At 39.8% G+C, this 14,822-nt stretch overlaps 1 protein-coding gene across 2 annotated transcripts in view; it reads left to right on the top strand.

Moving 5' to 3' along the window:
• Positions 1–222: 222 nt before the first annotated feature.
• Positions 223–14,822, top strand: part of bnc2 (basonuclin zinc finger protein 2) — a 639,658-nt gene continuing 625,058 nt past the window's right edge. For both annotated transcript variants that reach the window (XM_061922938.1, XM_061922940.1), the window contains exon 1: positions 223–506. In XM_061922938.1, the coding sequence (XP_061778922.1) occupies positions 489–506 (18 nt within the window). In that variant the 5' untranslated portion in view covers positions 223–488. The remainder of the gene's footprint in view (positions 507–14,822) is intronic.

The following is a 14,822-nucleotide window of genomic DNA, read 5'->3' as shown; positions in this document are numbered from 1 at the left end:
CATTATAAGACGGAGCTCCGTCCCGGTGACTTTGAAGGCAGGGAAGTGTTTTTAAAAAATCGTCCTTGTGGCTATTTCTTAAAGTAAGACTTATATTTTGTGTTCGTTGACTCATTTGGCGGGAGAAGAAGAAGAAGAAAGAGAAGAAGAAGAAGAAGGGGACGTGGTGATTGCGCGTCACCATCTGACTTTCCAAACCTGCTTTGACGCGCTTGTTGGAGGAGGAGAGGAAGCAGCAGCAGCGAGAATTAAGCACCCTCGAAGCCAAAAGAATAACGACCACCGCTAATCACCCTAACCCCGGAAAAGTGACAACTAACCCGGCGAGAAGTTTTTCCGAACCGACCACTGAGAGATTCAAGGAACACACGGCGAGGAGAAAGTCCCCCCTCCGCTGGAGGGCGAAAGACGACTTTTTTGAGGACGCGGACAAGTTTTGCACACTACCAAAAAAAAAAAGTGCCAGGAGTTTCGCGGAGTTCTGCCAGATGCAACATGCAACCATGGTAAATACGTTTTTTTTTTTTGTTATTCTAATTAATCATTTACAACAAATCAGAATCTGATTTAGTCGTTTACAACTTTTATTTCTGTCATTTGAACGCATCAGTGCATATATAAGTTTTGCTTGTACTGCGAAATTGTATTCATTAATAATGATTAATTTTTTTTTTTTAAATACACTCCAGACAGAAGAAAAACATTTTTTTTGTCTCATATTGAATTTTAACTCGAACTACAAGTGTTCACAAAGTACACGGAACAAGAATTATGATGAACATCTTTGAACCCTTTTCTCCCTTTTTTTTTATTGACACAAATATTATTTATGTATTTAATATTTGTTTGCTTACTATGGTATATTATTTATTCATTATTTATTTATTCACGGTTCTGTTACAGAGCACAACGAAATTGGATAAAATTGCAATGGCGTGAAAAGGAGTTGGATTAAATAAGCTCTGCTTCTTCCTACTCCTTTTCGGACATGCTGTAATGAAACAACTTGAATCAAAGATGCTGAAATTCTACGACATATTGAATTTGCAAACAGCTAAAATTATACACAAAGCAAACTATAACCTGCTACCCAAGAATATACAACAATTCTTCTCAAAAAAAGAGGAGAAATATAATCTTAGGGAGAAATGTAATTTAAAACATTTGTATGCACGTACAACACTTAAGACCTTCAGTATATCAGTATGTGGAATTAAATGATGGAATGGATTAAGCAAAGCAATCAAACAATGTACTAATATGATCCACTTCAAGAAACTCCTCAAACTTAAAGTGTTTACAAAGTACAAAGATGACAGTTTTGATATATTTAAGAATCTTTAGGCAAACATGTTATTTTTAAATGCATTTTCATGCTCACATTGACATTTGTCACGTTATTAAGCTGGTTTTTGTGATTTCTTGTAATAGCCACTGTTTTTGTTTTGGTACATTGATATGGTGATGATGATATTTCATAGTGATGTCTTCTAATCTAGAGTCCATGCAATTTGTAACACAAGTAGCAAAACACACACACACACACACGTCATGTCCGTGTCGTACATTATCAGAGGTGGGTAGAGTAGCCAGAAATTGTACTCAAGTAAGAGTACTGTTACTTTAGAGATTTATTACTCAAGTAAAAGTAAGGAGTAGTCACCCAAATATTTACTTGAGTAAAAGTAAAAAGTATGTTGTGAAAAAACTACTCAAGTACTGAGTAACTGATGAGTAACATACACACTCATATATATATATATATATATATATACATACATACATATACATTGATATATACAGTATATAATTTATATGTATTTATTTTGCTGTTTTTGTTTACATGTTAAAGATGTTTTAATGAATATACATGCATGTTTAACATATAGATTCCTTTCTTTCATGAAGACTAGAATATAAGTTGTTGTATTACCTGATTCTGATGACTTGCATTGATTGTAATCAGACAGTAGTGATGATAACGTCCACGTTTTCAAATGGAGGAGAAGAAAAGTTCCTCCTTTCTGTCTGATACCACATGAAAGTGGTGGGTTTTTTGGCATCTTATTTGTCCAGCTTCCATATTCGTTTTTATACACTTTACAAGAAATATATTGGCGTCAAACTCCTTAGCTTGCTCGCTTGTTTGCGCTGGCTTTCGGAGACTCTTGTTTTGAAAGCGCAGGCGCGATGGAGCGGCACTTTTATTGTGAAGACAGGAACTGTGCAGTCAGTCTTTAGGCTTTTGACGGGATGTACGGTTGAAATAAAAAAGTATCTTTTTTCCTTCACACTTTTGATTGATTGATTGGAACTTTTATTAGTAGATTGCACAGTACAGTACATATTCCGTACAATTGACCACTAAATGGTAACACCCCAATAAGTTTTTCCACTTGTTTAAGTCAGGTCATGTGACCACCTGGCTCTGTTTGATTGGTCCAACGTCACCAGTGACTGCATCTGATTGGTGGAACGAAGTGAAACGTCACCAGTAAGGCAGGCACTTTGAAGGTCTGTCTGACAGACCAAAACAAACAAAGCGTGCATTAACAGATCGATAAAAATTAGTAGCGAGTAGCGAGCTGAATGTAGATAAATGTAGCGGAGTAAAAGTAGCGTTCCTTCTCGATAAATATACTTAAGTAAAAGTAAAAGTATGTTGCATTAAAACTACTCTTAGAAGTACAATTTATCCCAAAAGTTACTCAAGTAGATGTAACGGAGTAAATGTAGCGCGTTACTACCCACCTCTGTACATTATACGAGACAGCTCAGAGGAAGGCGGGAGCAGAAATAACGAAACAGTGCGAGATAAATGGCCCGCACTTGAAAGCACCACTAAAGTACTTTCACACATTCATCAGTGAGTGTGTGTCTCTTGCACAGTATTTGTAGCCTGGCCAATGTGTGTGTGTGTGTGTGTGGGGATGTTCTGTAAGGCCCGATCCGGTGCTGCTAGTGAAGAATGCCAATTTACATTCCAGCGGTGTCATTTCATTACTTTTATCAGTGTGCTGCTCTCTTCACTATGGCAGCAGGAGCAGCAGGTAAGAAACATTTCCCTCAGCACAACAAGGTCGGCCGCCTCGCTCCGGCAGGTGTTTGGAGTCGGCCGGATCCGAATCACGAGAGTGAATTGTGAGCAAAAGTAAAAGCAGAAACTCCCGAGGTAATTGTTCGTGAAGTTCAAAAACGTGAAGTATGACGGTTGTGTTGGAATAGCTTAAAGGGGAACATTATCACCAGACCTATGTAAGCGTCAATATATACCTTGATGTTGCAGAAAAAAGACCATATATTTTTTTAACCGATTTTCGAACTCTAAATGGGTGAATTTTGGCGAATTAAACGCCTTTCTAATATTCGCTTTCGGAGCGATGACGTCACAACGCCATTTTCTCAAACACCGAGTCAAATCAGCTCTGTTATTTTCCGTTTTTTTCCGACTGTTTTCCGTACCTTGGAGACCTCATGCCTCGTCGGTGTGTTGTCGGAGGGTGTAACAACACCAACAGGGACGGATTCAAGTTGCACCAGTGGCCCAAAGATGCCAAAGTGGCAAGAAATTGGACGTTTGTTCCGCACACTTTACCGACGAAAGCTATGCTACGACAGAGATGGCAAGAATGTGTGGATATCCTGCGACACTCAAAGCAGATGCATTTCCAACGATAAAGTCAAAGAAATCTGCCGCCAGACCCCCATTGAATCTGCCGGAGTGTGTGAGCAATTCAGGGACAAAGGACCTCGGTAGCACGGCAAGCAATGGCGGCAGTTTGTTCCCGCAGACGAGCGAGCTAAACCCCCTATCGACCCTAGCTTCCCTGGTCTGCTGACATCAACTCCAAAACTGGACAGATCAGCTTTCAGGAAAAGAGCGCGGATGAGGGTATGTCTACAGAATATATTAATTGATGAAAACTGGGCTGTCTGCACTCTCAAAGTGCATGTTGTTGCCAAATGTATTTCATATGCTGTAAACCTAGTTCATAGTTGTTAGTTTCCTTTAATGCCAAACAAACACATACCAATCGTTGGTTAGAAGGCGATCGCCGAATTCGTCCTCGCTTTCTCCCGTGTCGCTGGCTGTTGTGTCGTTTTCGTCGATTTCGCTTGCATACGGTTCAAACCGATATGGCTCAATAGCTTCAGTTTCTTCTTCAATTTCGTTTTCGCTACCTGCCTCCACACTACAACCATCCGTTTCAATACATGCGTAATCTGTTGAATCGCTTAAGCCGCTGAAATCCGAGTCTGAATCCGAGCTAATGTCGCTATAGCTTGCTGTTCTATGCGCCATGTTTGTTTGTGTTGGCTTCACTATGTGACGTCACAGGAAAATGGACGGGTGTATATAACGATGGTTAAAATCAGGCACTTTGAAGCTTTTTTTAGGGATATTGCGTGATGGGTAAAATTTTGAAAAAAAACTTCGAAAAATAAAATAAGCCACTGGGAACTGATTTTTAATGGTTTTAACCCTTCTGAAATTGTGATAATGTTCCCCTTTAAGTCAGTGTTTTTCAACCTTTTTTGAGCCAAGGCACATTTTTTTTGCGTTGAAAAAATGCGGAGGCACACCACCAGCAGAAATGATTACAAAACGAAACTCAGTTGACAGTAAAAAGTCGTCACAATTGTTGGACATGACTTTAAACCAGGCCTGGGCAGATGAAGGCCCAGGGGCCACATGCGCATACTTGCCAACCCTCCCGATTATCCCGGGAGACTCCCGAATTTCAGTGCCCCTCCCGAAAATCTCCCGGGGCAACCATTCTCCCGAATTTCTCCCGATTTCCACTCAGACAACAATATTGGGGGCGTGCCTTAAAGGCACTGCATTTAGCGTCCTCTACAACCTGTCGTCACGTCCGCTTTTCCTCCATACAAACAGCGTGCCGGCCTTGTCACATAATACATACCTGCCAACTACTCCGGTTTTCCCGTAATTAGTACGGTTTTCATCAACCTATTCCGGGTTACGGTTGCAGTGATAAAAAAAACGGTTTTTCATTAATGTAAATTTTTTTTTTTTTTTTTAAAGTTTTATTCACGAAATCGCGTAACAACAATGACAATCGACACTGCTTCCCGTAACTTCCTATCGAGCCATTCCGAATGCCATGCGCGAGGCTATTTATAGCACCGCTGCCAAGCACGAGGCACCAGTTGCCATTGTTTCCAAACGAGCGAACGATCATGGAATCAGCCGGAGAAAAATCGCAAACGAGTCTTAAACCGAAAAGAAAACTGCAGTCATTCCGTGAAGAATATTCAAAAGCCTATCCGGGAATAATTATCCGTTCCAAAAAGGGTGAAAACTACGCGAATTGCACCTTGTGCAGACAAGATTTTTCGATCGGACACGGAGGAATTAGCGATGTAAAAGACCACGTTGGGACAAAAAAACACAAGTCTAATGCCGTTGCTAGCGATACAAGTGGAAAACTTTCAACGTTTTTCGTCGCCCAAACAGATTCTTTGGATGTGATAAATGCCGAAGTTTTATTTACGGAGGCAATAATTGAGCATGGACTAGAATACATTTGGATTTTAGCCACAAAAAGGTAATGACACCAATGTTATCTATTGGAATTGTTTAGTACTGTTATACTGTTAAAAGTGTTTATACTATTTATGCTTTCAAGTCCAATTTGAAGAAATCTTGTTAAATGTTGACAGCATAACTACCAAAATACAGAAGTATGTCCTTAATATTTTTGCAGTGCTATTTCTGTTGAAAAGTTCAAATGATTACATTAGAGATGTGATGTGCCACTTTTCAAGTGTCTGATGGCTTAAATTAATTTTCATTAATTTTTCATATTTTGAATTCTTTTGAAAGGCTTACAAAAAAACTACATTTGAATTGTAATTCCATGCTATTGACAGGACTATTAATTTTAATGAAGTTAGCTTACCATGTTTACAGTATGATAATTGTGATAGAAATGTGAATTTTAGGCACAGAATATTTTTTACAATTGAACAAGGCAGTAGATTATACAAGCTTGGACAGAAAGTTAATAATGACACCAATTTTTTTTTTAATGGAATTGTTTAGTACTGTTTTACCATTTGTTTACTGTAAAAAGTGTTTATACTGTTTATACTTTCAATTAAAAAATTGAAGTCTTGTGAAAGGTTGACAGGATAACTGGCATTAACTGTCAAAATAATTTCAAACTATTGAAGTTAGCTTACAGAATAAACATGTCAATCAACCCATATGATTTTTGCTGTAATATTTTTGTTTTGAAAAGTCACTGTGACTGATAGAAAAGTGATGGTTTTAGCAACATTTTAACCTGTCTGAATGCTAATAATCATTTTGCGTCGGGGGGCGAAGCCTGAACCCCCCACCAGGACTTTGTCCTGGACCTACCGGGGCCTGTGGCCCCTGGACCCTGGCTACTAGGTTTTTCTGATTTCAAAAGTTGGCAGGTATGCATAATATATGAGACTTTTACACACACATAAGTGTATGCAAGGCATACTTAATCAACAGCCATATAGGTCACCCTGAGGGTGGCCGTATAAACAACTTTAACACTGTTACAAATATGCACCACACTGTGAACCCACACCAAACAAGAATGACAAACACATTTCGGGAGAACATCCGCACCGTAACACAACATAAACACAACAGAACAAATACCCAGAACCCCTTGCAGCACTAACTCTTCCGGGACGCTACAAATATACACCCTCCCGCTACCACCAAACCCCGCCCACCCCCATCACCCGAATTCTGAGGTCTCAAAGTTGGCTTCTCAATCTGGTCCGCCGGACATTCCCAAATATTTTTTTTAGATCTTTAAGATGTAAAGTGTAGCTGCCATTATGATGTGCAGTGATGTTTTCTAATGACCGGAAGTCTTCACCTATACCAGGGGTCGGCAACCCGCGGCTCCGGAGCCGCATGCGGCTCTTTGATCACTCTGATGCGGCTCAGCTGCATACTTGCCGGCCCCCTGATTTTCCCGGGAGACTTCCGGATTTCAGTGCCTCTCGCAGAAACCTCCCGTAATTAATATTCTCCGATTTTCACCCTTGCAATAATAATAAGGGCGTGTCGTGACGGTACAGCATTTAGCACCCTCTACAATCTGCATTGTCAGTGTGCCAGCCCAGCCTTTTGTTATATGAATTTTCTGCTAGTACACGTGAGTGACAGCAAGGCATACTTGGTCAACAGCCACACAGGTTACACTGACGGTGGCCATATAAAACAACTTTAACACTCTTACTAATAATGCGCCACACTTTGAACCAAAACCAAACAAGAATGACAAACACATTCCGGGAGAACATCTGCACCTTAACACAACATAAACACAACAGAACAAATACCCAGAATCCCATGCAGCCCTGACTCTTCCGGGCTCCATTATACACTCCTGCTACCACCAAACCCCGCCCCCACCCCAACCCTGCTCCCTCACACATCAACGGTTGAAATAAAAAAAGGGTATTTTTTCCTTCACATTTTTGATTGATTGATTGGAACTTTTATTAGTAGATTGCACAGTACAGTACATATTCCGTACAATTGACCACTAAATGGTAAGACCCCAATAAGTTTTTCAACTTGTTTAAGTCAGGTCATGTGACACCTGGCTCTGTTTGATTGGTCCAACGTCACCAGTGACTGCATCTGATTGGTGGAACGGAGTGAACGTCACCAGTGACTGTATTTGTTGAAACGCAGGCACTATGAAGGTCTGTCTGACAGACCAAAACAAACAAAGCGTGCATTAACAGATAGATAAAAATTAGTAGCGAGTAGCGCGCTGAATGTAGATAAAAGTAGCGGAGTAAAAGTAGCGTTTCTTCTCTATAAATATACTCAAGTAAAAGTAAAAGTATGTTGCATTAAAACTACTCTTAGAAGTACAATTCATCCCAAAAGTTACTCAAGTAGATGTAACGGAGTAAATGTAGCGAGTTACTACCCACCTCTGGTAGCGGGGGTGTATAATGTAGCCCGGAAGAGTTAGGGCTGCATGGGATTCTGGGTATTTGTTCTGTTGTGTTTATGTTGTGTTACGGTGCAGATGTTCTCCCGAAATGTGTTTGTCATTCTTGTTTGGTGTGGGTTCACAGTGTGGCGCATTATTAGTAAAAAAGTTTTTTATACCGCCACCGTCAGTGTAACCTGTGTGGTTGTTGACCAAGTATGAATTGCTGTCACTTACGTGAGCAAGCAAAAGCCCCAAACAACGTGTGGCTGGGCTGGCAAGGTGGTTGTAGTGAGCGCTAAATGCTGTACCATCACAGCACTTTCGAGAGAATAGTTGCCCTGAAATTCGTAGTATGCCGGGAACGTCGGCAGACTACGGCTTGTCAAGTATGACGCACTAGCATTACATTTTCATATTAAGGTGTGGGCCGTGTGTTTGAGACCCTTGGTTTATACATAGCACAAAGCAAAAAAAACCAACTTCGTAAACACTGTTATTTCATGATAAATTTCAAAAGATTTTTGTGGCTCCCATTGTTTACTTTAATTTGTGAAACTGGTCAAAATGGCTCTTTGACTGGTAAAGGTTGCCGACCCCTGACCTATACTAAGTCTTTCAATGCTCGGAATCTGCGCTTTTGCAAGATATTTTAGTGACTAGTGTTGCCCTGATACCAAGATTATTTCGATACTTTTCGATACTTTTCTAAATAAAGGGGACCAGAGAAAATTGCATTATTGGCTTTATTCTAACCAACAATCTTAGGGTGTGGCGTTTTTATTTATCTCCTTCATTGATGTGCATCTTTGATACGATAGACAAATATACCTCAATTATTCAATTATACATTTACACACCAATGCCTGAGAAGGAGCAGGATGAGGAAAAATCGTATATTTTCCTGCTCCCTTCAACATAAAACGTAGTCTTACTTAATGGATATCATATAAACCAACAATTACATCCAAATATAACGAAAACAAACAAAAAAACACAACAAGTGCAAAACTTCATGAAGTACAAACCGAACAAAAAAAAAGTAATATACACCTCACGGGATGATACAAAACAAATACAAAACCAGGCAAAGTAAAATAATAAATATAAAGCAAAATGTAAACACTTATGGCTGTCTATATGATCTTATTGTTCTGTCTTTATATATTTTTTTTCAATTGGAATATATTTTTACAGTCTTTTATCTCATTGTAAAGAGAATTCCATAGTTGAACCCCCACCACTGATATACACATTTGTTTTAAAGTTGTCCTTGAATACTGATGTTGGAAATGACCTTTTCTTCTATGCTCTTCATTCTCACAAGTGATGACAAACATTTTTTTGTAAATTTGCTGGTAATGTTTTACTTTTAGCCTTAAACATGACACATAATGTCTGTAACTTTACTAGCTCCTGTAATTTCAATACACCAGAATTAATAAATAATATGTTAGTGTGTTCTAAGTAATCTACTTTATGAATAATCCTTATAGCTCTTTTCTGTAGTTGATACAATGCCTTTATGTTACTCTTATATGTGTTCCCCCACACTTCCACACAGTAGCTGATATATGGCAATATAAGTGCGGTATGGTACCGAATATGATTCATTAGTATCGCGGTACTATACTAATACCCGTATACCGTACAACCCTACTAGTTACTATGGTAATCTACATCACAGCAGGTCAGATGAGGCACCAAGCAGTGTGGGTGGGGAGCGTTTCCACAGAGTGTTTCCAGAGCCTGAAATGTGGGTGTCAGGGACAGACGCGGAAAGAGATTTTTTACAAGAAAGTTCTAAAGCTTAGTGATGTATCACATATATCTAGATTGTAGGTGGGTTTTTTACCCTTCACGTTCATGTTTCGCTGTGTTTTTTTGCATTTGGCTTGATTGTAAAATATGTGGATGGAGAAGGGGTGTGGCGTTCATAAGTTCTCAATATTCAGGGTTTTATCGTTCCTAGAAAAAAAAATCCATTCAATTTTTAAGGCAGTCTGTCATAACATTTATAGCATTCAATCAGACTTTATTGTGAGGTTTTGTATTAGTTTTTCTAAAAATAGATATACCGGTCCCCAGACACATTTTTTTCTCTAAATAATTGCCCAGGCCTGGTTTAAACCATAACCAAGCATGCATCACTATAGCTCTTGTCTCAAAGTAGGTGTACTGTCACCACCTGTCACATCACCCCCTGACTTATTTTGACTTTTTTGCTGTTTTCCTGTATGTAGTGTTTTAGTTCTTGTCTTGCGCTCCTATTTTGGTGGCTTTTTCCTCTTTTTTTGGTATTTTCCGGTAGCAGTTTCATGTCTTCCTTTGAGCGATATATTTCTACTTTTTGTTTTAGCAATCAAGAATATTTCAGTTGTTTTTATCCTTCTTTGTGGGGACATTGTTAAATTGTCATGTCATGTTCGGATGTACATTGTGGACGTCGTCTTTGCTCCACAGTAAGTCTTTGCTGTCGTCCAGCATTCTGTTTTTGTTTACTTTGTAGCCAGTTCAGTTTTAGTTTAATTCTGCATAGCCTTCCCTAAGCTTCAATGCCTTTTCTTAGCGGCACTCACCTTTTGTTTATTTTTGGTTTAAGCATTAGATACCTACCAAACGTGGCAGAGGGGTTAGTGCATCTGCCTCACAATACGAAGGTCCTGAGTAGTCTTGGGTTCAATCCCGGGCTCGGGATCTTTCTGTGTGGAGTTTGCATGTTCTCCCCGTGACTGCGTGGGTTCCCTCCGGGTACTCCGGCTTCCTCCCACTTCCAAAGACATGCACCTGGGGATAAGTTGATTGGCAACACTAAATTGGCCCTAGTGTGTGGATGTGAGTGTGAATGTTGTCTGTCTATCTGTGTTGGCCCTGCGATGAGGTGGCGACTTGTCCAGGGTGTACCCCGCCTTCCGCCCGATTGTAGCTGAGATAGGCTCCAGCGCCCCCCGCGACCCCAATGGGAATAAGCAGTAGAAAATGGATGGATGGATGGATATTTCAGTTGTTTTTATCCTTCTTTGTGGGGACATTGTTGATTGTCATGTCATGTTCGGATGTACATTGTGGACGCCGTCTTTGCTCTACAGTAAGTCTTTGCTGTCGTCCAGCATTCTATTTTTGTTCATTTTGTAGCCAGTTCAGTTTTAGTTTAATTCTGCATAGTCTTCCCTAAGCTTCAATGCCTTTTCTTATCGGGACTCACCTTTTGTTTATTTTTGGTTTAAGCATTAGATACCTACCAAACTGAATAAAAAACACATTTAACTTAAATGTGAATCCTTTTTTTATTTATTTTATTTCATTATTATTTATTGTTTTTTTCAATTATTTAAAATTATTTTTTTAAATTAAAAAAAGTGAAGAATTAACAATTTTAATAGCGAAAAAGATGATTTCTGATGTTGAAAAAAATGCTGGGCTTCAGCCAATCACGCGGCGACTTGAAGTCAAAAGCGCAAAAAAAAAAAGGAGGTTGTCAGGCCAGTCGTGATTCCCGATGTACTTGGTGAATCATGAGAGGGGAGAGAAGTGTGTGTGTGTGTGTGTATAGCCGCTGGTTAGTCGGTTCAATAATCTTCTGGACAGGTGGGCCGCTGAAGGCACCCCTATCCGGCCCCCCTTAGGGAGGCTGCTAATGAAGAGAAAGGTTGCTTAGTGGTGCTCAGCTCTGACCCCGCCAACCCCTCGCTATACCCCCTGCTGGCTTCCTGTGATGACTGCCCAAGAATTAGAACACTCCACTCCGCCGTCAGTCCGCCTGCTCTTATGACCCTTATACCCCTTTTCCTTCTATTCAACATAGAGCATAGGAAAACCAATCACCTGTTGCTGTGTAAAATGACTGACATGCAGACTGCCCAATGACTGCATATAGAGTGACTGAGATAACAATGGCAGTTCAGTCAGACTCAAGGGGTTGAATGTGCTATTGAACCGTATTAACACCGTGTATTTGTATTGAACCGTTTCGGTACGGGGAGTTTCGGTTCGGTTCGGAGGTGTACTGAACGAGGGCTAGGACAACATGTAAAAGCCAGAGCTGGAAGACCCTCCTGCCTCGTTAAGATCTCCCGTTTGGGAACACTTTGGCTGTGCGATACAACAATGGAGGACGGAGGGTTTGCCGACATTGTTCAGCAGCTGCTTCTGACGACACGTCAAACACGTGTTGCACCTTTCCTGCTTCCGGCTCCCAGACCGTAGTCGAGGAGCGCAGGGGAGACACTCCTCCAGGGCCGATGTATTCCCGGGGGGCAACACCCTTCACTCTACCCGGCAGTGGGTCTCCACAGCTCCGGACTCCAGGGTAAATGACGAGTCCGGCGATTAGTTGCAAATCGTGGCTTTATTGAGGTCTTGCACACAGCCAATCCAACAAAACACTAGACACTCCCCGCACTCACGCTACCGCTCCCTCGCCCACACACTCACCTCACATGCTGTCACATATTAAAGGGCCACACACACACATACGCTACTCTCATAACACATGCTAACCCATTTGAAGCGTCACCACCGCATTCAAGCAGTCTCTCCTCGGTGAGTCAGACAGGGCTAAAGCAATAACAAATGTTTTTATAGCAGCAGATATAGTATAGTATAAGTCGCACCGGCCGAAAATGCATAATAAAGAAGGGAAAAAACATATATAAGTCGCACTGGAGTATAATTTTTGGGGGAAATGTATTTGATAAAAGCCAACAGCAAGAATAGACATTTGAAAGGCAATTTAAAATAAATAAAGAATAGTGAACAACAGGCTGAATAAGTGTACGTTATATGAGGCATAAATAACCAACTGGTATGTTAACGTAACATATTATGGTAAGAGTCATTCAAATAACTATAACATATAGAACATGCTATACGTTTACCAAACAATCTGTCACTCCTAATCGCTAAATCCCATGAAATCTTATACGTCTAGTCTCTTACGTGAATGAGATCAATAATATTATTTGATATTTTACGCTAATGTGTTAATCATTTCACACATAAGTTGCTCCTGAGTATAAGTCGCACCCCCGGCACTAATAACAAGTGCACTTTTCTTGGTAGAAAAAACAAATATGAGACCTTTTTTGCTCAATATGTTGAAAAATATTCTTAAATGAAGTAAATGCTAGTGCTATTATCTTGACATAATGATATGCGCTCGGCATTACATTTATTGCATTTTCTCATCGATAAAATGACATCATCGCGCCAAGTGCGTGCTCTTTCAGTCAATTAGTGCGCAAGGAATACATATATATATATATATATATCAATCAATCAATCAATCAATGTTTATTTATATAGCCCTAAATCACAAGTGTCTCAAAGGGCTGCACAAGCCACAACGACATCCTCGGTACAAAGCCCACATAAGGGCAAGGAAAAACTCACCCCAGTGGGACGTCGATGTGAATGACTATGAGAAACCTTGGAGAGGACCGCATATGTGGGTACCCCCCCCCGCCCCGCCCCCCCTCTAGGGGAGACCGAATGCAATGGATGTCGAGTGGGTCTGACATAATATTGTGAGAGTCCAGTCCATAGTGGATCCAACATAATAGTAAGAGTCCAGTCCATAGTTATAAACTGCAACATGTACAAACAGCTGAGAAACAATAATCAAAATAACTATGGTGCCAGTATGCTGTTTTTTTTTCAATAAAATACTGGAAAGGATAGAAATGTAGTTTGTCTCTTTTATCTGATTATTAATCGATTAATCGAAGTAATAATTGACAGATTAATCGATTATCAAATTAATTGTTAGTTGCAGCCCGAATATATATATATATATATATATATATATATATATATATATATATATATATATATATATATATATATATATATATATTTACAGCCCGGCCTCCGACCAAATGTTTTTTAATTGTAATTTTGAAGAATTTACCTGAATGTGCATGAACTATTTCTGTTCAAAATTGTTTGAAATGTTAAATGTTTAAATATTAACTGTCAGTTTACTGTACTGTGCCAACTGTACTACTATATGAGTACCTCTTTTCTATTGTTTCATTGGAAATAAAACAGCAAAGTCCATTTGGCTGTCATCTGTTTTAATTATGAGACACAATTGTGTCAAAATCATGATTTTTTTTATTTCATGCTTGAAATAAGAAATGATGACTTTAAAAAAGTAGTTTTATACTTGTGAGTGTTGATGACACAGCTTTGTAACAGTTGATATTCTAGTTTCAAGCATGTTTTACTCAATATAGCTCATCAAATCTCAGCAACAAGCTGTAATATCTTACTGAGATCATTTAGGAGCAAAACACTTAAAACAAGTAAAACACTCTAACATAAAATCTGCTTAGTGAGAAGAATTATCTTATCAGACAGAAAATAAGCAAATATCACCCTTATTTGACATATTTCATCTTACTTAGATTTCACTTTTTGCAGTGTAATTGCTGCCCTTAATAACGTGTCTTTGGCGAGATACAATCGCAATTTGTCTCCCATGTCCACATCCGTGCTGTGGAGTGTAAACCTCAGCAATGCAGAGCGAGTACAAGTATGTGAGACATGCGGCCCAGGAGGAAGAACATTAATTTCAGAGGAACTTTATCCAGACAGTGATTTCAAAGCAACATTCTTGCCGCATATTTATCCATCCTATCCGGGGGGGGGGTCACTTGGCCCCCGATGCGTCTTGGCCGTGACAGAAAAGGTAATATTTTGAAAGAGGGAGTCGGGAGCCGAGGAGGTCAAATCTGAGATGGAAAAATGTCCGAATAAGACACCCGGACTGAGCACTTAAAACAAATTGCCAGTCCGCGTTTCTTAATTTTAAGTAAGCACGGGGGCCCCAGACGTTAATAACGCGAAACAATA

This window comes from Nerophis lumbriciformis, linkage group LG27 (assembly GCF_033978685.3).
Source record: "Nerophis lumbriciformis linkage group LG27, RoL_Nlum_v2.1, whole genome shotgun sequence".
Taxonomy (NCBI): Eukaryota; Metazoa; Chordata; class Actinopteri; order Syngnathiformes; family Syngnathidae; genus Nerophis; species Nerophis lumbriciformis.
This window is presented reverse-complemented; position numbering and strand designations above follow the sequence as displayed.